This window comes from Colletotrichum scovillei (genome assembly GCF_011075155.1).
Source record: "Colletotrichum scovillei strain TJNH1 chromosome Unknown Contig00009, whole genome shotgun sequence".
NCBI classification, from domain to species: Eukaryota; Fungi; Ascomycota; class Sordariomycetes; order Glomerellales; family Glomerellaceae; genus Colletotrichum; species Colletotrichum scovillei.
This window is the reverse complement of record NW_023336267.1, coordinates 230,122-251,328: the sequence shown is the minus strand read 5'-3', so window position 1 is coordinate 251,328 and position 21,207 is coordinate 230,122. Positions and strand designations below refer to the sequence as shown.

Sequence of the window (21,207 nt, the reverse complement as noted above, 5' to 3'; positions counted from 1 at the left end):
CTGGTGAGTGGGTCCGGACGAAGAAACATCGCCAGACGATGTGGCCCAAATTGGAAGGTCGTCAGTGATCTGCAAGAAGGATGCTGAGATGGCAATGAACGAAATAAGGAGGCTGGTATACCACAAACCAACCCGAACCCCGCCTGGACACCTAAACCCCGCCTGGACACCTATACGCACTTTAGGTACAGACCTAGTTCTCTTGAACGATCCTCTCTTCTCACCCCTATCAAACTGTTCAATCCCAACTCTGTACTGCCATGATGAGGTACCTCCTTGCACTCATCTCAACTCTTGTCGCGAGCGCGTCCCCTCTTGCAGTGACGCGGGGTGTCCATGAGCGGAACGTGAACCTGACTCTGAAATGGGACATTCTACCGGTCAACAGTCAACAACAATTTCGAGGATTGTCGCCCGTGTCGGACCAAATAGCCTGGGTGTCTGGTACAGGAGGAACGGTTCTTCGCACCACCGACGGCGGTGCTTCGTGGCAATCAGTCGGTCCCGAATTGTCGACCGAAGACGCCGACCTGCAGTTCCGTGACGTACAGGCCTTCTCGGCCGAAAAGGCAATCATCCTATCTATTGGCGAAGGAGCGGACTCGCGCATTTATATCACGAAGAATGGTGGAGAGTCTTGGACACAGAGTTTTGCCAATGAGGAGGCATCGGCGTTTTTCAACTGCGTCGACTTTGAAGACGATGAGAGGGGCATTGCCGTGAGCGACCCAGTCGATGGCAAGTTCCGATTGATTGAGACGCTCGATGGGGGTAACACCTGGACCACCGTGGACCCCAGCGGCATGCCCTCGGCTTTAGATGGCGAATTCGGATTTGCAGCCAGCGGGACTTGCATCTCTACCGCAGCGGGTCGTTGGTATCTTGCATCGGGTGGCATCGATCCCGGCAGGGTCTTCCAGAGCGCAGACGGTTATGAATGGGATGTCTCGGGCAGTGGGATTGCGGGTGGTGCCTCGGCTGGGGTGTTCTCGGTACGATTCAGAGACGCGCAAAACGGCATTGCAACTGGAGGCGACTTCAACGTGGTCAATGGTTCCCTCCATACATCAGCATGGTCCGAGGATGGCGGAGAGACCTGGACCGCGTCGGAGGTGTTTCCGGGCGGATATCGATCGGGCTCATCATGGGCCCCGGGGCTGTGTGGGGTGGCTGTCGCAGTTGGACCATCTGGCTCCGACATCACGCTCGATGCTGGAAAGACTTGGGTTACATTTGACAGAGGCTCATTCGACGCTGTCGAGTGCGTTTACGGCCGAGTCTGCTGGGCGTCCGGCTCAGCCGGAAGGGTGGGCAAGCTTTCATTGAGATGATAAGGGATGGCCACATGCAGAAATGATGAAGGCCTTCACTGCTCTCAAGGAGAATCCATGGAGGGCTGGAAGTTTCCAACTCAATTCTTCAGAAGCTCACCAATGACTCCCCTGTGCTGCACGGGAGACAGGCATTGAGTAAAATAAACTCGTTTTCGTTCGATATTCAACAGCTCTCGGTTTGTGTGAAGGATGACCTTATGTCTTTTCGGCTTCTTTGCCCTTGGGAAACACGGCCAATACGAGTGCGATGGCGGAGACCACCCCGATTCACCTAGCCTTTCTAAGCAAGGTTCGAGACAAGAGGAAGCGATACCCTGCATATGCTATTCCACCCCTCCACGAACCTGCACTAACATGATCTGTATGCGAATGCGGTGCCATCATGTTAGGTCACCTCACGACCCAGAGCAAAGATGAGACGGCACGTACCTGAAACAGGTCACAGCGTGCCTCGCTTAAGCACGCAGGATTCGACAGACATGTTCCCAAAGTTCCAATCAAGAGCTCTTGTGGGGAGCAAACGGTGCCCAGCGAGGGGCATAATAAGGAACTTTGGAGGGGGATGTTGCTCGTTGTCAGAGACTATTGGAGGCAGCTGAAGAAGAAATGTAGCTACCTGATTAAAGTAGAGCTGTAGGTATCCGCCGGCAGCTCAAGTCCCGTCCAAATGACAGGCTCTAGCCTAGCCGCCAATGCAGCCAGCGCGTCATGACCTGAAGCCCAAACCAGCATTACCAATCGTCGACTCCTGAGCGGTCTGTTGTTAAGGTCCGAAGTTCCACCTACACATCTCCGTCTTACTCCTACACTCTGGGTTGATCTCAGTTTCTTTTCTCTGCAAGCTAGAGACGACGATGCTCAGAGAACGATAGCCCTGCTGTACACTACGTCACCATGGCGGGCAGTCTTCACGCCCAAATCACCGAGTCGCTGACGCCTGGGCGCGTCTTCAGCTCCCTCTTTATCGTCTTTGTTGGTTTGCTCATTCTCGATCACACATGGAAGCCCACATACCCAGAGAACATTCCCGTTGTGGGCTATGGGAAGGGGACCGTCGCACGCTTCAAGAACTTCTACTACTACATGTTTCGTTACCGAGACTGGGTCATTGAGGGCTATAAGAAGGTATGCTATCACTCCCAGCGCGAGCGACTTGGTGAGGCTTGAAGAGACACTGACTTTGTATGTGACAATGTAGTACAACAAGCAGAACCGCGCATTCGTAGTCCCCGCTGCCGCTAGTAGAGCGCCCGACATCATCCTCCCGCAGTCCCTCACGAAATGGCTCCTCGAGTACCCCGACTCAGTCGTTTCCGCCCATGAAGCGCATAACGATGTCCTCTACAGCGACTACAACTTCCTTGGAAAGGTTTATGCCGATGATGTGTGGCATACTCTGGTAATCCATAAGAGTCTGGCCCGCCACCTGAGCACACTGATCCCCGCGATTGAAGAAGAGGTCTCCGTCGCTGTCGACGAGGCCTTTGGCACGGATACCGAGGACTGGAAGACCCTCAACCTCTGGGACGCCTGGCTGACGATCGTGCCGCCCGTGACGAATCGCATGCTCGTGGGAGAGGGCGTATGCCGCACCAAAGAGTTCTGCAAGGCTATGGTTTCGTTCGTCGACCAGGTCATTCTCAACTGCTTTGCGCTGCACATGGTTCCCCAGACCATCCTGCCCATCCTCGGACCCTTGATCGCATTACCCAATTGGTGGCTTTGGCGCAAAGCCTCGAAGCACAGCCTACCGGTAATTAGGAAACGGCTCGACGATATGGCAAGGAAGGAGGCGGGGGATCCGGCCTACGAGAGCTGGGTTGCGCCCGAAGACTTCATCACCTGGGATATCCGCATGGCAAAGGCTGAGAAGAAATTCTTCGAACTTGACCCCTACGTTATTTCGAAGCGACTGTTGCCTATCCAGTTCGCCGCGATCCACACGACTGTCATTACCGGCCACAGCATTGTCCTAGACTTGTTGAGCTCCGACCCAGCGAAGGGCTATATCGAGGGTATCCGGGAAGAGGCAGAACGCGTTCTCCGCGAGGAGGGCGGCAGCTGGACAAAGAATGGACTATCGCGGCTGTATCGCCTTGACAGCGCAATCCGTGAAAGCCAAAGACTCAGCAACTTTAGCTGTACCCTGATGGAGCGTAAGGTCATTGCCAAGGAGGGCATCACCAACGAGCAGGAGGGGTGGCATCTGCCAAGAGGCACGTTTCTCACCGTTAACCTCGAAGGCCTCCACCACGACGACGAACTGAACCCCAACGCGAGGGAGTACGACGCCTTCCGGACGAGCAGGAAGAGGGAGGAGTACGAGGCGAAACCGCAGTCTGAACGCAACCTGGACGAGGGGCTTAGGTTGAAGAACCTTGGCATGGTCACAACGAGTGATGCTCATCTGCCATTCGGCCACGGACGACACGCTTGGTAAGCAGCTCTCTCTCTCTCTCTCTCTCTTTTATAGCCGCCATCTTCTCAGAACTAACGATATGCAGCCCTGGCCGCTTCTTCGTCGCCCACGAGCTGAAGATGGTAGTTGCCAACTTGTTCCTCAATTATGACGTTAAGCCGCTGGCTGAGAGGCCCAAGCACCAGTGGGTCGGCGTCACTGTTGTCCCTCCTGTTGACGCAAAGATCGAGCTGAAGCGCAGGAAAGGCACTGTATAGATAGGATGGTGACAGCGATTTATTTGATGGTAACGAATATCATGAATGACTGGCGTATTTGGACAGGACTGGATTACAGAACTCGACATACTTAATTGTGCACAAGATATCAATATAGCGTCGTTTTACCCTCATTGTCCCTGGTATCTAGCATTTTTTAAGCCGCCCCTTCCTGTTTTCTTCCATGATTTATGTATGTGGTTCTCGTCCAACCACACCGAATCTCAAACGAAGAAGTTGGCTAAAGCATCATACTCTCTGTAGCGGCCTACTCGTCGTCTCCGGTTGGCTTCGGCCGCTTAGCGATGGGGATTCATGTTCCCTCACAGCGCTCGGCGATGCTCCCTCAAACGTGCGTAGACAGCTTCGCCTCCAACATTATCCCAGCTAGGCAACTCCGACTCTGTGGACGCCTGAGAGCGTCCACCTTCTTGTTCCATGAATATTTGGACAGGCACCAACAGAGGAAGCTCGGCTCCTCCCGCCGAGACCTTGATCTCAAGAGTATACGTCCGCGAGATCAAGCAGGAGTGGAACGTAGGCGGAAAAACGTGACTTGAGGTTGGCAGTCCGAAATCGACTTGCGTCGAACATGTATATGTGATTGGTACACCATCATCCTGGGTGCTGCTGTTGCGTATCACCGTGATGTCTCTCGATCCTCGATTACCTCCCTTAGTTCTTCCTGAGTTCCCATCCTCCAGAATGTGAACATGTTGAATCCATGGTGTGATGTTTGTGGCGTTGACGATAGTAGGGGTAGACAGTGTGATTGGCTCTCGATTTACGCCAACGTTGGGAAAACTTTGTGCTGGTCGCGTAGAAGCCCAGTTTTGCGCCAATATACTCGTAGACTTGATCTTGACCTGCGGCGGTAGCATATCTGGCGCCGTAGGGCAGAAAGCAAGGTCGATGTAGGCTGACGAGCTGGACGCCGCGTGTCCATCAGAGCTCAAACGGATAGCTTGGGGTTGGGATGACTTGGCCCTGATCTGGCCTGTAGGTACAGAAAATATATTCTTTCTGACAGGTTTGGCACTTTCGAGGGCGTAATGAAGGTCGTTCTCGTCGAGGATTAGGGGCGGATCTTCCGGGGATGGCGCGAGGATGCTAATCGGATGCTCAGACTCTAGAATCGGTGCCGGTAGTTTTACGGGACTACTCTCGTCGATGTTGAAAACCCTGGCCCTCACACTGTATTGTATCTTTGCCATATTTGTTGCTAAATCATTCTTCTCAAATCCGGTCAATGAAGACGGCAGGCGGAGATGGTGGTGTCGCACTGCTTCTGTTTGGACTTCGTATTGGCATACATTGCTGGTGAGTTGATGCGGAATGATGAAGCTGAAGGGTATTGAGTAAGTGTGTCCACGTCTGAATAACCTCGTTGAAGGGTAAGCTGATTCGGACACAGGCATGTACAGCTTCAAGAGTGTCTGTATCGTTTCGGTCACGACGTGGACATCTTCCCGTCGAACAATGGCTTTTCCCAGAAGATTAATCTCGACGAACCCGAAAGCTGTATTTTGTTGCGTGTTTACTTTGACGGTACCGGAAACCTGGGATCCTGCGGAGTATATCTTCGAGGTGTAATGATTGTCGACATGAACTTCCACGTCACTTCTCGTTGGCATGCCGATCAGTTTTGTCATCGATATCATTTTATTTCCGATTGCTCGCATGGTTCCTTTCTCATTGAATATTCCGCCTGACAGTGCGGCAGAAGCACTGGATCTGAAAGCTGAAGCTGACGGCTTGGATCGGTGATTGGAGCCAGCTTGGTTGGCTGTCATGGTAAGGGATTCTGCAACATTCTGAAGTTCATGGGATTGGACGAAAGCTAAACCATATGACTTCTGCCAAAGTAATTATGGATGCTGTGAGAATAAGATCCATAACACACCTCTATTCTCAGATAGGTCAGCTGGTTCATCTTTACATGTGTGCAAGCCTGCAAAAACTTCGCTGCTCGTGTGCTTGACTCTACGCCGATTACGCCGACTACTCCGCAACAATATCATAATCCATTCCGTTGGTTAGCTGAAACTGTCCGGATTCTCAAATCCGCCTGCCGACTCTACTTTTCTTACCAATCAGTGAAGGACAATTTGAACATTTATCATGGATGGTAGTCATAGTTGACTCCCAACTCCAAGGCTATTGCTCACCCTGCTCCATACGTGGGCCACTTGGCGCCCCAGTCACCGAAATGAGTGCACTCTTGACAAGGTCTCCATATGACATTCTGCGCCCTTCACTAGTTCAAAACAGCCAGGTTTATGTGCTGGCTAAGCTCCCTAGATTTTGCACATTCCGATGTCGGCAATTCGACCCGGCCAGTTTCCAACCCGCCGTCAATCTAGCCAAAGCCTCACATCTTGGCCTTTTCGAACTTTCCATGCCTTCCCGCTCCCTTGGAAAATTCCGTTGCACCCTGAACACTCTCCGTATTGATCACTTTGATTCCCTGGTCGAATTCGTTGCTCAGAGCATCCTCAAATGAGCTAGCGTTGTATGCCGAGTAGTAACAGCTCGTTCTGTCAGTGTTCATGCAGGCCTGTGGGAACGCCAGCAATTGTCGAGCAATATTTGTTGCTTCTGCCAGAGCCTGGCCCCTGGGCACAACCCGATTAGCTAGGCCCATCTGCAATGCTTCTTCTGCGGATACTCCGCGGCCGGTGAGTATCATATCGAGGGCTCGACCGAGGCCCACGATGGCTTGTAGGCGAACAGTGCCGCCGTCAATGAGAGGAACGCCGAACCGTCGGCAAAAGACTCCAAAGACCGCATCATCTTCAGCAACACGGATGTCTCCGAGAAGAGAAAGTTCCAAACCTCCGGCAACGGCATACCCTGATACTGCACTGATGACTGGCTTCTTGATTTGCATTCGCGATGGGCCGATGGGACCGATATTGCGGCCTCGAACTCGATGACTGTGTTCGATGATGGGCCCATTGTAGCTTTCTTTCCCAGACCCATGCCCATACTTTGCCACTTCATGGAGGTCGAAACCAGCACAGAAAGTGCCATTTGCTCCATTGAAGACACAAACCTTCTGGACAGGGTCGTTTTCGAAAGCTAAGAAGGCGTCGGTAAGTTTGTGAGCAGTCGGTCCATCAATTGCATTCCTTCGATGCTCTCGGTTGATGGTTATGGTGGTAATACCATCGGATGATTTGGTCACTTGAACTGCTTGTGGTTCATTATGCGCCATTTCAAATCAAGTTAAATTGAGCTCCAGTACTTTTTGTTTGACGTCAGAGTGAAATTATAACTTCTTCGACCCTGCGAAGAGAATGGTCAGCTTCAGAGATGATTAACGCTTCCACGGTTCTATCTACGTCATCTTGACCGGTCTTACTGCAGCTTCCCCGCTATGATCATGGCCGAAAACCTTGAGCTGTCTTGTGACTATGACGGTCTCCAAATATCCAGGTTCAACCACTTAGGTATGTGACACTCGGATTACTCCGTTGATAGCTGAGCCGACGGCAACCGAGTATCGTTCATTCTTGACGTTCATCACGCGGGTTGATTCAGAGTTCATTAAAAAGGTGAATAGGTCCAGAAAAGTGACCTGCTTGTTAAACTAGCTGCAAAATTCCTCGCTGGAAGACCTTTTCGTAGATCTTCCAAGGGCACTCCGCCAAGCGTCAGGCACAAGGATGGGCCTCTGTCCCAAGCCCGAGCTCTGGGATGTTGACAGCTCTCCAAGCCCCCGGAAAAGGGTTACACACCATAAGCAGTTCCAATCAACGCGGAATCCGACAGGCGGTCTAGTTGGTTTCTGATTTTCTTCGATATACAATTGTCCCGCAGAAGGTCAGACAGCTCATGAGGTTCAAGCCTGAATCATCAGACACTTAGACTTCGGACCAAAGGCAGTTGGATTTCTTCCAGGACTCCTTAAGCATCTCTGATATCAATGCGCCGACATCTTTGGGTGTCAATCTCAGGACTTGTGTAAGAAGATACATGCCAAAACCAGAAAGACTTTCATGGACTGAAAGCCGGGATAAGTCCCCAGCTTCCTCTAGCTTTGGGTTGCTGGGCCATTCATAAAGTGGTGCCTTCGTTTTTTGCTCCACGATGTCAACGACTCCAGTTTCTTGTAAGAGATTCTCAATGTTGTATCTCTGGCAAGTAGCAAAGTCCGACCTATTTTCTCGCCGACCAAGTCCAGTTCAAAGTGCAATCGTCTGAGATAAACTCGACGTTCGATGGTACCCAGCCAGGTTGGATTGACCTTAGACTTCGGGTGCTGGTCCCCTAAGTCAATGGCCCAAATTCCGGTTCCTGTTCCAACATCGAGCACCCATCCAGGCCTATCGTGTCTGTCAATGGGAATGAAAGATAAGCGGTGATCCAGAAATATCTAAAGAGCATGGTGGATAAGATCGAGTCCCTCATTCTGTTTCTCGTCGTTCGGAGCCCAGTACCCTCCGGTCTTGCTATTTTGATATGTTCTATCGTGTAGTTGTCGGTATTACAGACTACTCGAGGAGACTGGAGTTGTAGATGAGTAGATGCTTAATGTTTCCTGTGCATGGGCTTAGACCTCTGCATCGAGGACAGTCGCTATCTTTCTACGTGGGTCCGATGTCATACTGTCGGTTTCTTGGTATTATCTTTCACCCGTTATTCGGGCTTCTCGAGGGTAGAGGCTCGTTCAAGGAGCCCCGGAAATTCATGGGCTTCATAGGCCGAGCACGCTTCCTTTAAACGCCCGAGAAGTTGGAATGATTCTGGCAAGCTTAAGTTGTTGCTGGTTTGTGCTGCATCTTGATACAGGAGTGTGGAGTTGAAGGAGAATTCACAGCATACTCGTTGAGGCACAAGCTACAGGGGTCTCGACTGGTACCCCCAAGAGTTTACATCTCTGTTCAAGCGTTGAGGATCCAGCAATCTTGGCTTCAACTGCATCTTTGATAGCAAGGCTGGCCCCTTGCATCACAAGAGTCTCACACAGAGCCACAGGGTAAGAAAGGCACGTTGCCATCAAATTTGTTAGGAAACAACATCAATAAGAGATGATGCCTCGATAGATTAAGCCTCCTTAGCTATGTGGACTGTTGTCACTTTACTCTATGAAACACATACACAAAGATCAACGCTCCTTTTGTCTGAGAGAGATCTCAAGTATCTCTTGCATTTATTCCTTAAGATGAGGTTGGTTGAAAGACTTTGTACACCGCAATCATATCCTGCTCGCTCAGGCCGGCATCGCTCGCCTGTCCGTAAATCGAACGACACAACTCTGCCAGAGGCGACTGTACGTTCGCCCGCCTCGTGGCTTCGGTGATGAGTTGCATGCTATTGTAGCAATCCTTCATAGATGCTTGTGGGTTCCAATCCCCATTGAGAATCTTGGCGACCTTGATCTTCGAATATGCGGAAGCCATGGGACCGGCGTCGAGTACCTGCCCGAAAGCATCGAGATCGAGGCCCTGCGCCCGAGCGAGACTGAACGACTCTGCAAGAGCGACCGTCATGGTGTTGAGGTAGAGATTGACCGCGTACTTGGTCTTCAGGCCTGAGCCGATTGGCCCGCAATACACGGCAGCGGTGGTAAGCGGCTCCACCACCGCCTGCATACTCTCCGCCACGGCCGGATCGCCGGCCATAAGACCCACTAATTTGCCTTGCTCCGCCGGGATTCTGCTGCCGCTGACCGGCATTTCAAGGAAGTTGCCTCCCGCTTTGTGAACATGGTCCGCTACTTGTTTGCTGACTTCCAACGGGATCGAGCTCGTGTTTATCAAAGTTTTGCCGCAGAGTGCCGATTTAAAGTCGTTGTTGAAAATCGAGATTAACGCTGGGCCGTCGAAGAGCATAGTGAAGATCACATCAGATTGATGGGCCACCACCGCCGGTGTATCGCCGATCTTAGCGCCAACTTTTGTGAGCGCTGGGTATTTGGAAGCAGTCCGGTTCCACACGGTCAGTGGAAACTTGTGAGCGAGGTTCAGGGCCATCGGAGTTCCCATGACCCCCAAACCCAGAAAACCAACACGCATTTTCCAAAGCCTGGTCTTCGAAGCTTTGTAGACGGTTGTCGAAAACGCGATATGGGGGATTGAACACGTATGAAGATAAGAACCGCAACCTTAGAATCTTACACTACTTTGCGGGAGATGGATAACCCGTTGGCTTTAGAAAAGTCGGGAAAACAACTTCCCATTAAACAATATTCGTGGATACAGGAGAGACAAAAGCTTCGCTCTAATACTCTGCACACGACTAGTACCTTACGAAATCACTAAATCCATTCGATGAGGGTGGACGAAGCATTGGTTTTTAGCGAGATAGACTCACGCCCTAGGGCGGCATTTCTATCAATAGGACAGGTTACGGAGTAGTCCCTGCTGACGAGCCCCATAAAATCCATGTCAACTGCTCCCTACGCCCTACTTGTGATCCAAATCGCAGGGCGCATGTGGATTCGGCCGGTATCGCTGCGATGCGAGTAAAAGGATGGTTTGTTCAAAGGTATCTTGAGTCATCATCTCTAGAGACTTCAATGGTGGACTCCTTTTCTAGAATTTTAGAATGACAGGCTCAAGTGCTACGCCTTTCGCGCGGAGTCTAACGCATGGGGGCTGAGAAGCTATACACCATGGACCAGTCCAATGGAATGATCGCCCAATCTCGTACAGCCACATTGGAGGCAAAAATCTTGTTCACGAGTGACTCAGTCCTGGGTCATCGTCAAGAATGCCCATCTCGCGCTTAAAGTCTCGAAGCCAGTCTGGGTTGTCCGCTGGAGTTTGATTCCATGGATCATCACTAAGCTATCGTCAGCTCTGAGTTATTATAAGTAAGGTAATCTTCAAGAGGTATTACTCTTCGAAGGAAATCCACCTCGCCTGATGTTGGAGTTCGGCATCAGTGGGAATTCGCCTGTTCGGATTGCGTGGTGACGTCGTGATGGTCACGAAACGAGTGAGCTCTTTCATAAGTTTCCTGTAGCAATTGTCGTCGTTGACGAAGAACGAGGAGGTCGAGTACACTTTGCTAATGTCGCCCGTCTTACCGCCGCCAGCATTCACCTGTGTCGGATCCGGTGTGCTACCTGAAGAAAGATTTGCCCCCGAAAACTCGAGACCGGCCTCAGCTGCTATGGAGCTTAGAATGCCTTCGGATACGCCGGACGGAGGGATAGCATTCGAAGCCTCCGACGGCAAGAGTCCAGTCCGATGACGGAATGCGGCAAGCCAGTGAGGAGAGCCATTGATGAGACTAAACAAAAAGTTTGTAAATATTTCTGACGGATTGGGCGAAGAGGCCTCGATCCTTTCGACGATGTTGCAGGCCTCTCGTTGCAATTCGTCGTCGGAAATTTGTGGCTCAATCAACTTGGATATCTCCACGTAGCTCTGCAATTGCTCTTCCAACCCGCAGGCCTCAAAGATGCACGCTTTACCGTTTATGCTAAGATACGTGAATCGTGACCTTGCGTTGTTCTTCATCGGTCGGACCCGCGCCTGCTGTACGATGGATTCCGATGACATGAGCAGATCTCGCAACCAGCTCTGGGTTGACGTTGCAGGTCTCTTGGAAAACGAAATTGAGTCGCATCCGAAAATGACGCAGCAGCTCTCGTATAAAAGTTCTGCATTCGTAGGCATCTCGTCCTTGGTGTTTTGGTGTTCGGCGGAAAAGTGTTCAAGCTCTAGCTTGATCAGCTCGTAGGCATTGGGCGGTGTCTCTGGAACACCTTGCTTCGTTGTAAACGGCCATGGTGAGTTGCGTTCCATGTGAATCAAGTCTGGGCAGCACCGATTAGATCTTTCATGCTTCGGTTCTCTAACGGCACAGCGGCACTTACAAGGCTGCACCGAATTCTCGACCATGTTCAAGACATTGTCGTCGAATCCCCAATCACCATGCCAATCTGCCATCGTCTTTCCGTCTTTGAAGTGCTCGGCCAGATGATCTATCCGGTCAGTCCACGAAGACATCGTGTGGCCGCAAAAGCCGCACCGGGAACGTATAATCTCGCTTTCGTATTTCCAATCTCCCATAGGCCACCTCAAGAATTTGGCATCATGAACCAGCTTCAAGTGTTGCTGCAGGTGATCTTTTCGATAAAACGTCCGGTCTTCAGGCTGACGGTCCCTACATGCTTGATAATTATGCTTCTCCAAATGTTCCTTATTCGGGTTCGCTTCGCTGCAAAAGATGCAAACCGACTGCCCGCTGGCGTCAGGGACAGTCGCACCGGTTGGAGCGCATTCCCAGCGCTCGAGAGAGAGATGCAATGACTTTTCGTGACGCTGCCAGTTGTGTTTGGTCTTGAACGTCTCTGTACAGAACGTGCACTGATATGTGTTGCTGGTCTGCCAAAGGGTTCCTGTGCCCTTGGCCTCAGGGCGTTTCGCCAGCGCTCGACGTCGTCTGCGCTTGACTGCACTTTTTCCAAGGGGTTCGAGAGACCTCAAAGACGTGTGAGAGTTGTGTGAATATGCTGAGTTGGCCGAGCTTCTACTGGAATGAGACGTTCCTGCACTGCTTGCCGAAGACTGCCCGTACAAGGATCGTGTCGGAATAGTGTCTGTCAATGATCGGTCGCCCAAGTCTTCTCCTTCTGACGAAAATCCAGACACAGCGTTGGCAATAGCAGATACGGACGCAGGTTCATGCTCTGGAGGTGAAACCTGCCATCTCTGGAGAGGGTTCAAGTGTTGGAAAGTGTCGGAAAGGCTGGAGCCTGCAGGAATGTCGATGGGCATGGTTCTCGAAGAGGTAATTGCCGGAGAAGGCGGACGTTTCGGCGGCACTTTGAAGCGCGTCCGTCTGCGGGTGTTGGCCAGCCAATTGGTAATCTGCTGTCTGCTGAGGCCGGTCTGCCGCTGTAAGATTTCCATGTCCTCGGTGGTGGGATACGGGTGATGATTGTTGTTGGCCAGCCATGTCTTCAGAATGCGGAGGGACTTGGATGAGAAGCGAGTTCCGATCTTCGGCGGCGTTGTGGTATCTGAAGGCTGGAGTGATGGTATGTTATTCCCTTCGTTGCCAAACAGGTGGCCCATAGGCTCTCCATCGCCCAAGGCTTCTGAAAACATAAACACGCCAGGCTCGTCAAATTGGTTGACGTTGTTCACGGGTTGCCTTTCGGCAAAGTCCATGCTGACATGTTGGCTACCGAGAGCGGTTGGGGCGGGGCCAATCGCAAATGCATCTTGTTGATGAGATGACTCAACACCAAGAACGCCGAGAGGCTCAATAGCACCAATGCCCTGTAAAGTCTCTGAAGTTTCGTTTTGTCCAGTTCCAAAGTTGGTAATATCGACTTGCTGATTATTAACAAAGTTCGACGTGATGAAGCCCAACTCAAGCGCGGCGGTGAAGTCGTCGATGCTGAGAGCTTGCGTGTCATTGGCTACAGCCGGTCCCTTGTCCATCATTGTGCGAGTTGTGTAAATGCTTGAGGATGCAGCGTGTCAACGTTGGAGAAGTGGCATCTGTTAGTGCTGTCCAAGAGCAGATAGGATGAAAGTTTCCCCGAATAAGCTCTCTACTTTCAGATGGTCAGGGAGGGCAGTCATATTGTGCCCGCACTCCCCGCAGTGAATCTTGTTCCCTTTGCTCGGGTCATCGTCAGCCCGGCTATCGACACACCTCTCAATTACTCTTTATCGCTCCTCGTCAATCTCCTCCCATAACGTGAGAGTTGCATGCTAGCTTCCAAGACAAAGCTCAGGAGAAGCTTAATTGACGTCAATATGCTGTGGATGACCCCATAGAGCACTTGTATCTGCGACAGGTTATGCGATGATTTTTCTTGCTTTTTTTGTATATCTACACACGCGACTTTGAGGAATAGCAAGTGATCGGCTGCCTTCCACGCACCACTCCGCTACCACACTCCCTTTCAGTTTGCGGATAAAGATGCGGCTCAATCACACAACGTCTTTCGTATCTCTGTTCCAAAATAGAATTCCGCATCACCGGAGCCGAGTCCGGCACAGGACTGCATGTCGGCAGGTCCGTTGATACCACGCGACACCGACTTCGGCTGAGCATTCGGCGACCGAGACGTTTGTTCGGAGCCGGCCGATCTCGGAGCTCTGGGCACTACGCAAATGATCCGTCGGGACACAAACGTTGCCGCGCTGGTATTGCTCTCGGTCAACCCCCACCATTTGGCCTTGATTGTTAGCCCCGGGGCGAGCCCGTCGGGAGATGTCCGTCGCGGCTAACCCCCGCGCCCCAACAATGCTACCATGAATTCAGCAAGGCGGTGTCTGATTCGTGGGGACGCAGTGATGACTTCTGTTTGAAGCAATTCATCTACCAATTTTGCGGGGACAACTGGGCTATTCCGAGGGATGATCTATCAGTCCAGTCACCGACTTCGGAAAAGTCAGCCAGGTGCAATGTGGTAGACGTTTCCGCCGGGTGGATTCTTCACAATGCCGTCGGTCAACATCCTTTCTTTGCCGAGTTTTTCGGGCAGCTAGCTCTGAAAAACTTGGATTCCCCATTCATTTTTGCGCAATGGCAGTACTATGTGGTCGCCAAGTCACGGTCTTTTCTAAGATTCATCCCCGCATGGTCGAACGGAGAAAGCCAAGCCAGGTCTCTCGTCCCACATCGGCAGCCCGCAAACATGTCCCACGACGAAGTCGAACAGTCTGAGAAGCCGGAGCCGAGCAGCGACGGCCGGCCCGAAACCCCGGACTTGGTACCGACTACTTCCAATGCGGAGAAGAGTGGCAGTATTGTGCCGGCCGTGGACGTGAACAATGCTGGTCTAAGCCGCCAAGACACCGAAGCTGTTTACAACAGATTCTCGCCAGCCAAGAAGAGGCTCGTAACAGCCGTTGTAGCATGCGGTGGGATTGCGTCCACGGTCTCTTCCTTGTTGCTTCTAGCTGCCATCCCCGAAATCGCTGCCGATCTCAACACAACTGGAACTACCATCAACGTCAGCAACGCCATCTATGTTCTATTCATGGGCATATGCACCCTCTTCTGGGGCCCTATCAGCCAAGTTTACGGTCGAAAATGGGTAGGTTGACAAGTTTCGCTTCAATATCTTGGCACGAGCTCACAGAAACTACGCAGCCCTGCATTATTTCAGCATGTACCTTCTTTGCCTTCAATGTAGGAACGGCCTTGTCGCCAAACCTTGCAGCCTTCTTCGTCTTCCGTATGTTTTCGGCGTTCACGGGAACAGCATATTTGGTGCTCGGCTCCAGTTGCATCGGCGACATCTACAAGCCCACGGAGCGAGGCACCGCGCTTGCATTTTTCCTCAATGGCACTCTCATCGGTCAGAGCTTTGGCCCATTTATCGGTGGCGTTATGGTGAACTTCCATAGCTGGAGATCATTGTTTTGGTTCCAGTCTGCTCTCGCCGGGCTCACGGCAATTCTTGCGGTGGCATTCCTCCCAGAAACCAGCCACCGACTGCGCTCAGACGAGTTAAGGGGATTGAGCACTAAGGCAAAGGTAGCTCAGGTCTGGGACTGGGCAAACCCGTTCCGTGTACTGGCTCTCTTGCTAATACCTAAACTCTTCGTGGCTGTAAGCTGTACTCGGAAGTTATTCTATATCATTCACTGTTCTAATCATGCGACCTAGGGAATGGCTGCCTCAGCCTTAGTGTGGAACATGCAAGCCTTGCTCACGCCTATCCGATACGTCATTAACCCTAGGTTTCACTTGACGTCGCCTCTCGAATCAGGGCTCTTCTTCCTCGCACCAGGATGTGGCTTCTTCTTTGGCACGTATGCCGGAGGTCGCTGGGCCGACCGGACCGTCAAGCAATGGATCAAGATCAGGGGCCATAGAGTCCCCGAGGACCGTCTGAGGAGCTCATTCGTGGCAATGGGAGCTGTGATCCCTATCTGCATCATTATTTACGGCTGGTCCATTGAGAAGGCGGTCGGCGGGATCCCACTTCCGGTGATCTGCATGTTTATCCAGGGCTTCGCCCAGGTAATCGCATTTCCCAGCATCAACACTTATTGCTTGGATGTGTTCAAAGGCCGGAGCGCCGAAGTCATAGGTTCGTCCCTCCTTTACACACTACAGCTTGCCTTGTACATCAAATATTAACAACTTGTGTTCATCCAGCGGGAAACTACTTCTTCCGATACGCTATCGCAGCCGTCGGTACTGCTTCATGTTTGCCTGCAATTCAAAGCATTGGCGTCGGCTGGTTCAGTACAATCACTGCCTTATTTGTGTTCTTCGCCGCGGTTGCTGTATACTGCGTCGTCATAATTGCCGCAAAGGAAGATGCCAAAGTCAATCAAGCGGTTTGAAGTAGAATCGCAGCTAGATCTAATGATACCACGTGGCTTTGGATGAAATGATACTTCTTGGCTCATCTTATCTCAAGACTACCTCCGCATTGAGTTTCACCAAGCCAGCTCATCTTTACCCATTCACGTGCCACTGTCGCGTAGCGCTATTGAATGCTCAATAGTCGATCATTCGGCTTCCGGGCCTGGAATTGATTCCGAGTAAGCATTATGCATATACTGTCCAATCTGATACAGCGAAGCTCAGCCAAGGCGAGGAAAGGTTTGGCAATGATCGCCAAGTGTACCAAGCAGCTACTTAACAGCGAACCAAAGCCCAATACTAGCAATCGCAGCGAACTTTGGGGGAGTATGATGAAACTTGACGTAAAAGGAAGCGAGAATCATGGCAGGATGGCATACTTTGCTTGATAGGCCGGGCAACCGCTCTCGCTCGGTCCCTCTATGTTGTCTGCACGGATAGCAAGACGAACTGGGACCTTTGTGAAGTGGCAGAGACCGAAAATGCGATCCCGAGTGTACCTACAAGCTATCTTGGCAAAACGGTCAGATGTTTCAATGACTCGATCGGGCGAACCTTGCTATTGCGAGAAGGTCGGGGGCAGCCGAGTCTTTCCCCATGATAGCATCCCGTGAAACACATCAAAACCATCTCGGTCCGGCCAATAATCATGTTGTCTTTCTCGGACTTTGTCGGCCCCGCTTGCTCCAGTTATCTCTATCGGGCTTACACCTAAGTTCACGATATTACAGGGTCAAAACAAGAATCGTCCATCGATCTGTGTACGAGCCTGAGCAAAGAAAGCGGCCTCTCTGGCCCCCTCGCCCCTAGATATGGCGCAGGTCAAGGGGGCGATAGGTCAGAACCTGTCAACCGAGGAGGCGATCGCGATTACGTGCCTAGCGACGGCTGGCATCTACAACGCCCTCGAGTTATACGTCCTAATCTTTACGAGATTTCGCCGACGAAGCGGACGATACTTCTGGAGCATGCTAGTTGCCAACACCGGCATCCTGCTTCATGCGTGTGGCGGCCTGGGTCGGTTTATGCAGCCGACGAAAACGGTGATACCGGGGATATTCGCCCATATTGGCTGGTACTGCATGGTCACGGGCCAGTCCGTCGTATTGTGGTCACGATTGCATCTCGTCGTCTACAATCGCATCACTATCCGGTTGGTGTTAGCGTTGATTATAACGTCCTTCTTCTGCGTTCACATTCCGCAGACGGTCCTCTTCGCTGGAGTCTGGGCAGGCAATAGCCCAGTCTGGGACACCCGCTTCAAGATATTCGAAAAGGCATCCTTGATGGTGTTTACTCTGCAGGAAATGATCATCACCGGAATCTTCGTCAGGGCTGGATTTCGAAACTTCAAAAGCCTCTTCGAGTTCAAGGCACAGGAGGCAAAGGTCCTGCTCAGCTTCCTTATCAGTATGTTCGTGTTGGTGTTCCTCCTGGACACCGGGCTCGTCATTCTGGAGTACACGGGCTATTTCGTCTTCCAGACAACTAGCAAACCCATCGTCTACAGCATCAAGTTGAAAGTTGAATTTGCGGTTCTGGAAAAGCTTCTGGCATTCACACGGATCAAGCAGTGCGACTGCCATCAGCTGGAGGACATCCCGAAGGATGCAGCCAAGTCTTTCGCCAACAATACTACACTCGCTACCACGATGAACACGATACCTTGAGGGCAACAAACTGAATACAGAAGATCAACATCAATTCTTGGGCAGAGAGAAATATGGTATGACAGCGAGGTGCCCTCGCGACGCTTAGACAGATACCAAGCGAGAAACCAGGGCCGTCCGACATCTTGGGTTGCCACCAAGGAGAATGACTATAACCACCAAGACTCTCTAGGCGCCGAGCCATCGTTAATGAAGCCCCTAGCTCATACAATAGACATTCGGAAAGCTACCATGGGTGAGTGCAGAAACGTTCTGCAACTGATTTGGGTCTCAATGTGGTGTATCATTACTAATTCCGAGTCATAGAATTTCAAGGAGTCTCTTGACCAAACTGTGTTACCAACATTGACTCTGCATCTAGTTGACTCGTCCCAAGGTTTCATCTGTGCGACAATTCGAAGACAATAACAGCATTTCAATGTAACTACAGACCGTGGAAGAGATCTGGTAAGCTGGCAGACGAGGTTGTATATGATAAGAAACATGTGTCTCAAGGGACGTACTATTAGACGGCGAACATACAGTCGTCAATAATATTTAGCTTACAACTCATATCTAAACTCTTTATTCTCAAGATCCGTCAAATCCCAGAACTCATGGTTCTCTTCCACTTTATAAGCATTTCCTAAAGCCGCCTTTTCAGCATCACGCTTTTTGTTTCTTCTCTCCAACACCCAGCGCATCAAGAATAAGTCGACCGTAACCAAGAAGTAAATAATGCAAATGGATATCTTTGCAGGGAGATATCTAGGCGCATCCCGGGCCTGGAAGGTCTGGGGAGATATGATGTTACCGATGGTGTATGCGATGGTGCCAATGCATGCGACGGTGACTTTCTTGGTGGAACCTGCAACATTGGTGCTCTGCAACCCCAGAATCGTGGTCCATCCGATTGGGATACCTCCTGAAGTGTAGTACCCGATCAAGGCTGGGACCTTCGAAGTTGTAGCCATGAGAATGGCACCGATAATGGCAGGGATGTGACCGGCAATGCACCAGTAGAGTCGTTGTCTCGTCTTCATTGCTAGCCAAGTCAGGCCGACCAACGCCACAATCTCGTAAGCGCCGAGCGGTGTGACGAGAAGAAGAGACTCCTCACTGGTATATCCCATGCCTCGCACTAAGATGTTGCCGAAGCTGGTTGCAATAGAGTTCGGGATGTTGGCCGCGAAGATCCAAAAAGCATAAAGCCAAGTCATTACGTCGAGCAATGCCTCCTTGACATGCTTCCATTTGAACTCCTGCGAGCCAATACCTTGCTCATTATCCCGGATTCGCTCAAGGTGAGTTGCCTTTTCTTCTTGAGAAAGAAATCTGGCAGTGGCCGGCGAGTCAGGCATGATGAAGAAGAACGCGATACCAACGAGTGCGGTCAGCAGACCAAGGAACAAGAAGATCACTTGCCAACCCCTCAAAGCTGCGTTGGGGTCTTTTCCAACGTGTGTTGCGACGCCATATGCGAAGAAGCCACCAAACATTTGAGCGGCACCACAGACAGAGAACCATATTCCGACGCGGAATGCCTGTTCCTGCTTGGTGTACCACTGCGAGGTGAAGAGAACCCATGCAGGCACTACAGCCGCTTCGAACGCACCAAGGAGAAAACGGCAGACAAGCAGGCCAGCGTAATTCTTGCATGCGGCAAGGCAAGCTAGGACGACGCCCCATAGAATGACATTAATGGAGGTGTACTTCGCAAGAGGAAACATTTGGATGAGTCGGATGGTTGGGAACTCGAAAGCGAGCTGGCCAAAGAAGAAGATGGAAGCAACCCAGTTGAACTGGTTCCCGTGGAGACCCGTGGATTGCTGAATGCCTGTGACGCTGGCATATGAGATGGCTGTCTTGTCGATGTATTGCAAGAAGTATACGATGCAGATAAGCGGCATGATGTGAGTATCGATGCGGCGCTTTAGCCTTCTATTCAGCTCCGGGTCAACAGTGCGGGCTATAGGGCCAGTTTCGTTGAGAAGTTCGAGGGCAGCATCGGCGCCAGTCTTCGGAAGGCTCTTGGCAGCTTGCTCCGGGTTCTTTGCTCCCGTCGGCGCCGAGTTCGACGCCACGGATGCGGAGCGCTCGTCTGAATTGGAAGTATCATCTGTAGCAGGTGGCTCTGCCACTCCCTTGATGTCGTGGTCGGCCATAGAGTGTACTGTCGAGTTACGAGACGACAATGCAACTAGTCGTTGTTAATCAGTGATCGGGCAGCTTTAACGTTGACAAAGAATGTCCGCAACAACTTATCCGTAGCAGAGTTGCAAGGAAAGATGCTTGCTCTTATCACTTGCATCTGCAGCATCACAGCATCGTTTCGAGCACACCATCAGCAACGCCTCGTTACTCATGGCTGGGCAAATCCATACGCAAGGTGCAAATACCAAAAGTTTTCACTGGCGATATCCACATAATTCCGATAAGAGACGACACATCCACCAGAAACCGACGTATCAAGACAAATGTCAGACGACTTTTGATCCTTCGTGTTACTCTAACAAGCACGTCATCGTGAGTCTGATGGTGCAAGCTTTCAGAAGTTGCCTATTGTAGATTGTGTACCCCACCTGCTCGGCTCCCCAGCGTAATGGTTCAACTCGGAGACCCACGTCACGGCCAACCAGAGCGGTGGCAACCGTGAAATGGCGGCTTGAGTCGGTTCTGGAAACCACAAGAGTGACTAAAATTCTATGCTGACGCTTTTGATAGTTTATCTCTCAGTAGACTCTTATCTGAGTGCCTAGATACCTGGGTTCTCTGGGTTCCGCCGCTATGGTTTAGCTCAACCCATGGGGTCCCATCATGCAGGCAAGACGATGGACTTGCATGAACGCCTTTCCCATTTGATGAGACCAGCAAGGCAACTTCCAGACACATGAAATGGCGCAGAAACGTGAATTGCGTAGTCATTTCATGAGGAGAACGTAGATCTCATAAGATTGGGACAGCTTCGATGGTGGATTCTGTCTTTGCTACCCTTCCTGCAGTTGGTATTGACAATGGAACACTAGTAATGCTCTTCATCGTTCCAGTCGCGGTATTGATGAGATTATCAAAAGCTCTCAAATGATGATGTTCCGCTATTCTAAGAAGGGATAAAGAGGGGGCGCAGGTTTTCCCGTCTAGTTTCTGAACCTACTTCGCCCAAGCTGAATCGTTGAAGAACATTGCAGGTCATAGAACGATGACGACCTAGGACAACAAGCCGATCAACAGTCTGTAACTTACCAGCT

The 21,207-nt window shown here is 51.2% G+C and overlaps 9 protein-coding genes across 9 annotated transcripts; 4 read left to right on the top strand and 5 right to left on the bottom strand.

The window, feature by feature from the left end:
- Positions 1-260: 260 nt before the first annotated feature.
- HER10_EVM0006814 (oxidoreductase) lies at positions 261-1,331 on the top strand (the record flags this gene model as incomplete). The annotated part of the gene is made up of 1 exon (XM_035476389.1): positions 261-1,331. The coding sequence occupies one exon, from the start codon at positions 261-263 to the stop codon at positions 1,329-1,331; it is 1,071 nt and encodes a 356-aa protein (XP_035329529.1).
- Positions 1,332-2,228: 897 nt separating this feature from the next.
- On the top strand, positions 2,229-4,010 carry HER10_EVM0009412 (cytochrome P450; the record flags this gene model as incomplete). The annotated part of the gene is made up of 3 exons (XM_035478900.1): positions 2,229-2,459; positions 2,533-3,770; positions 3,839-4,010. The coding sequence occupies 3 exons, from the start codon at positions 2,229-2,231 to the stop codon at positions 4,008-4,010; spliced, it is 1,641 nt and encodes a 546-aa protein (XP_035329855.1).
- A 323-nt stretch (positions 4,011-4,333) lies between these two features.
- On the bottom strand, positions 4,334-5,692 carry HER10_EVM0004575 (arrestin; the record flags this gene model as incomplete). The annotated part of the gene is made up of 1 exon (XM_035474211.1): positions 4,334-5,692. The coding sequence occupies one exon, from the start codon at positions 5,690-5,692 to the stop codon at positions 4,334-4,336; it is 1,359 nt and encodes a 452-aa protein (XP_035329232.1).
- A 610-nt stretch (positions 5,693-6,302) lies between these two features.
- Positions 6,303-7,227, bottom strand: HER10_EVM0005050 (enoyl-CoA hydratase; the record flags this gene model as incomplete). The annotated part of the gene is made up of 1 exon (XM_035474675.1): positions 6,303-7,227. The coding sequence occupies one exon, from the start codon at positions 7,225-7,227 to the stop codon at positions 6,382-6,384; it is 846 nt and encodes a 281-aa protein (XP_035329292.1). The 3' UTR covers positions 6,303-6,381.
- A 1,945-nt stretch (positions 7,228-9,172) lies between these two features.
- On the bottom strand, positions 9,173-10,177 carry HER10_EVM0005201 (uncharacterized protein; the record flags this gene model as incomplete). The annotated part of the gene is made up of 1 exon (XM_035474824.1): positions 9,173-10,177. Exon 1 carries the CDS (start codon positions 10,028-10,030, stop codon positions 9,173-9,175), a length of 858 nt encoding a protein of 285 aa, XP_035329312.1. The 5' UTR covers positions 10,031-10,177.
- A 280-nt stretch (positions 10,178-10,457) lies between these two features.
- On the bottom strand, positions 10,458-13,490 carry HER10_EVM0009303 (homeobox and C2H2 transcription factor). The gene is made up of 3 exons (XM_035478794.1): positions 11,842-13,490; positions 10,857-11,781; positions 10,458-10,799 (listed from the first exon to the last, which is right to left on the bottom strand). Exons 1-3 carry the CDS (start codon positions 13,418-13,420, stop codon positions 10,694-10,696), a joined length of 2,610 nt encoding a protein of 869 aa, XP_035329843.1. The 5' UTR covers positions 13,421-13,490; the 3' UTR covers positions 10,458-10,693.
- Positions 13,491-13,737: 247 nt separating this feature from the next.
- Positions 13,738-16,418, top strand: HER10_EVM0003290 (major facilitator superfamily transporter). Its single transcript, XM_035472972.1, has 4 exons — positions 13,738-15,027; positions 15,084-15,545; positions 15,603-16,029; positions 16,098-16,418. The coding sequence occupies exons 1-4, from the start codon at positions 14,626-14,628 to the stop codon at positions 16,286-16,288; spliced, it is 1,482 nt and encodes a 493-aa protein (XP_035329066.1). The 5' UTR covers positions 13,738-14,625; the 3' UTR covers positions 16,289-16,418.
- A 704-nt stretch (positions 16,419-17,122) lies between these two features.
- Positions 17,123-17,980, top strand: HER10_EVM0008796 (uncharacterized protein; the record flags this gene model as incomplete). Its single annotated transcript, XM_035478305.1, has 1 exon — positions 17,123-17,980. One exon carries the CDS (start codon positions 17,123-17,125, stop codon positions 17,978-17,980), a length of 858 nt encoding a protein of 285 aa, XP_035329775.1.
- Positions 17,981-18,522: 542 nt separating this feature from the next.
- HER10_EVM0011221 (major facilitator superfamily transporter) lies at positions 18,523-20,277 on the bottom strand (the record flags this gene model as incomplete). The annotated part of the gene is made up of 1 exon (XM_035480658.1): positions 18,523-20,277. Exon 1 carries the CDS (start codon positions 20,122-20,124, stop codon positions 18,523-18,525), a length of 1,602 nt encoding a protein of 533 aa, XP_035330068.1. The 5' UTR covers positions 20,125-20,277.
- Positions 20,278-21,207: the final 930 nt, after the last annotated feature.

Bases quoted from the DNA above. Each gene is read 5' to 3' on its own strand.
- HER10_EVM0009303 (XM_035478794.1), bottom strand. From the start codon at position 13,420: ATGATGGACAAGGGACCGGCTGTAGCCAATGACACGCAAGCTCTCAGC. The intron at 11,782-11,841 runs GTAAGTGCCGCT...GGTGCTGCCCAG, and splicing joins CGAGAATTCGGTGCAGCCTT to ACTTGATTCACATGGAACGC. The intron at 10,800-10,856 runs GTAATACCTCTT...ACGATAGCTTAG, and splicing joins AGGTGGATTTCCTTCGAAGA to TGATGATCCATGGAATCAAA.
- HER10_EVM0003290 (XM_035472972.1), top strand. From the start codon at position 14,626: ATGTCCCACGACGAAGTCGAACAGTCTGAGAAGCCGGAGCCGAGCAGC. The intron at 15,546-15,602 runs GTAAGCTGTACT...CATGCGACCTAG, and splicing joins TACCTAAACTCTTCGTGGCT to GGAATGGCTGCCTCAGCCTT. The intron at 16,030-16,097 runs GTTCGTCCCTCC...GTGTTCATCCAG, and splicing joins CCGGAGCGCCGAAGTCATAG to CGGGAAACTACTTCTTCCGA.